We start from the raw sequence: 3,361 nt of genomic DNA, 5'->3' as shown, positions 1-3,361 counted from the left end.
GCCTACTGGCCTTTCGTTTCATTTTGTTTGCCGTTTCCGTTTCCCGATGGGGCTAGCTTTCTCACATCTAATCTAAAGGACCGCCCAGTTCAAATTCTTGAATTGCTGATTTAAAATTTCTTGCCTTTGACCCCACTCCTAGAAGACCGTTAGCTACAGCAACAAAAGCCAGACAAAGAAATTAAGGACACAAGAGAAAATGAAACAAGGAAAAATGGATCAGATGCTGAAATTCAGCTTGTTTTCTGCTTCCACCAAACAGAGAGAGAGAGAGAGGAAAAACAACTCTGAATAAGAAGATTTTGAATAGGCAGAACAGAAGTAAGTGATGCAGTGAGCTGAGAAACCACATTGAGCCCTTTCAATTTGACGCTGAAAGCAGCCGCAGTAGCATACAGAGTGAGCAGAAACAATGTCGTGTTCTCCTGAGAAACCAAATGGTAACTCTCCATTGAAGCTGTGGATCAAGAACAAGAAAGTTCTCAACAATGTCTTATTTACAATGCGCCTCCAATCTCTTACCAAACAGCCCCAAACCCCTTCTCTAATGACCCCGCGACCACACAAGACCGAAGGCTTCACTTTCCCTGAACTTGTCTCTGATAAAACCTCACTCCTTCCTGATGAAATACTTCTCCAAATCCTCTCAAAGCTTCCTGATTCACAGAGGAATTTCAATTCCCTCGTATCCAAAAGGTGGCTGAATCTTCAAGGCCGACTTGTAAAGTCTGTAAAGCTTCTTGATTGGAACTTTCTTGTATCGAGTCGCTTATTTGTCAGATTCCCAAATCTTGTTCATGTTGATTTAGTTGAAGGGTCTCTAACGTCGCCCCGAAATTCGGGTATTTTATGCACTCACAAGGTTGCATCTTTTTGTGTCGACACTGATACTGAGCCCAAAGGCTCTCTTGCTTGTGAAAGATTTATGCTACATATCGATGAAATTGACCTGGGCTTGAGGAATTTAGCTAATGGATGTCCAAATTTGAGAAGGCTTGTGGTGCTGAATGCTAGTGAGATGGGGCTGTTGAGTGTGGCTGAGGAGTGTCCTACCCTCCAAGAATTGGAGTTGCATAGGTGTAATGATCAGGTTCTTCGCGGGATTGCAGCATTTCAGAATTTACAGATATTGAGATTGATTGCAAATATCGATGGTTTTTATAGCTCAGTGGTTTCAGATGTGGGGCTGACTATTTTGGCGCAAGGTTGTAAGAGGTTGGTCAAGCTGGAGTTAAATGGATGCCAGGGGAGCTATGACGGGATTCGAGCTATTGGACAGTGTTGTCAAATGCTTGAAGAGTTGACTTTTTGTGATCATAAGATGGAGGATGGATGGTTAGCAGCTCTTTCTTATTGTGAGAATTTAAAGACTTTGAGGTTTTTATCTTGTAAGACTATTGATCTGAATCCAGGGCCTCATGAACATCTGGGATCTTGTCCAACACTCGAAAGGTTGCACTTCGAGAAATGTCAGTTGCGGGATAAGCAGAGTGTCAGGGCATTGTTTGTTGTCTGTCAAGGAGTGAAGGATATTATTTTCAAAAACTGTTGGGGCTTGAACAATGATATTTTCAGCATTACAACTGATCTGAGGTAGCATTCTTCTCCCCGTTCATCTTACCGTTCCCTCCCTGTTGAAGTAGCTTTTTTTTTTTTTTTTTGAGTCCCTCCCTGTTGAAGTTGTGAGGCCGTTGAATTTAGTTGCAGGTTCCGGCATTCCTCTTTCTCCATGCTGCATTGCAACATTCTTGACTTAGAATTTTAATATGCAGGACTAGTCTAGTTAGTCCAGTGTACATGTAAATATAATAGTCACCGTCTTGAAGACATTTTTGACTTGAAGTTTTAGAAGACTAATGATAGTGCAGTTGATTTTGCCTTTATACCAATTTAGAAAACGAGAAGATACCAGAATAGTAACCTGGTTTCAAGCATTTTTCATCATAAGCATATCAAAAAAGATATTTTGCTTCAAGAATCTGTTAGTTTGTGAAGAAGAATCATGTTATCAGACGTTCAATTCACGGGATCTTGTTTGCAGGAGTGTGAAGTTGCTGTCTTTGGAAGGTTGTCCGGTGCTAACAGCAGCTGGTCTAGAGTTGGTGGTTATTTCCTGGATGGAGATTCAGAGTCTTAGAGTAATATCGTGTAACAAAATAAAGGATACTGAGATATCTCCTGTGCTTTCGTATTTGTTTTCTACTTTGAAAGATCTGCAGTGGAGACCAGATACAAAATCTCTTCTTTCAGCTAATCTTGTAGGGAGTGGAATGGGAAAAAGGGGTGCCAAATTTTTTAAGAGGACGTGTGACTGGAAGGCAATTCCTGGTGCTTAGCGTTAATGACATTAAACAACTTGGGCTCCTGTCATCCTGTTGTACTAACGAAATTTCTCATCCATTTGTATGTTTATCATTGCTTTCTTATGCAGAAGACGTGACAGGTGGTTGTAAACATGTAAAGACACTATTTGTAAAGACAGGTTGTACCGGGGAAGCTTATTCCCTTTTTGTACAATGTTGTTGAAAGCCACCATTATGCAGCTGCTTCAACTCGGCAAGCAATCGCAACAGGTTTAGAAGTGCTTGTACCTTCTTAGTATGAACTTTTTCGCTGTTTTGTATTTTATAGCTTATTCCCCTCTGTATAATATGTTATCCAATTTCAATACTACCATTATGCAGACGGTTCAGCTTAACAGTCCCAACAAGTGTGAGGTTGCTTGTGCCTTCTTACTTAGTACTGCATAAACTTTTTCCTTGTTTTGTAGACTGCGACTTGTATGAATTGCTAATAAGTTGGATTTACTAGTGCATAAAGATCACTGTTGCAGTTTAGATCCTCCGCTTGAATGATTGGCTTTACTGTCTCCGGTTTTCTTAGTAGGTAAGCTAGCCTGTGAATCCTCCAAATCGGTATGAATTGCTGTCTCTACTTTCTGTTTAGATCCTCTACATGAATGATTGGCTTTACTTGAAAGAATTGCTGTCTCCACCTGTTTTCAAATAGGGGTATATTCCTGATTGTAAAATTCTCCACCACTGCAAGTGCAAGCACCTTGAGGTCTATTATCGCAGCTGTGATGTAGCACACATTGTGGGTAGCGTGATAATTAATATGGCTAAAAGGGTTATGCAGGCAGATGCAGCTTAAGACTAATCTGCAAGTGTCTCAAGGAACGCTCAGCATATGCTAATCCAGATTAAAATGTTAACCATGATGACCATGCCAAGATCCTCTCTATTTTTTTTTCTCCTTAAAAAGAAAATTCGATGTTTAGAGTCTAACCTGGCATCTCAAGTCCATACAGTTATGAGGTGGGTCTTACTCGAGCATGTCATTTTGGAGTGACTGCAAATTA

The 3,361-nt window shown here is 40.6% G+C and overlaps 1 protein-coding gene across 1 annotated transcript; it reads left to right on the top strand.

Annotated features, from left to right (window-relative positions):
- The first annotated feature begins 217 nt into the window (after positions 1–217).
- On the top strand, positions 218–2,807 carry LOC113762104 (F-box protein At5g51370-like). Its single transcript, XM_027305382.1, has 2 exons — positions 218–1,593; positions 2,042–2,807. The coding sequence occupies exons 1-2, from the start codon at positions 413–415 to the stop codon at positions 2,334–2,336; spliced, it is 1,476 nt and encodes a 491-aa protein (XP_027161183.1). The 5' UTR covers positions 218–412; the 3' UTR covers positions 2,337–2,807.
- Positions 2,808–3,361: the final 554 nt, after the last annotated feature.

The sequence above is a fragment of the Coffea eugenioides genome, chromosome 2, assembly GCF_003713205.1.
Source record: "Coffea eugenioides isolate CCC68of chromosome 2, Ceug_1.0, whole genome shotgun sequence".
Lineage (NCBI taxonomy): Eukaryota > Viridiplantae > Streptophyta > Magnoliopsida > Gentianales > Rubiaceae > Coffea > Coffea eugenioides.
Note: the sequence above shows the minus strand (reverse complement) of the source record. Positions and strands in the feature narration are given on the sequence as shown.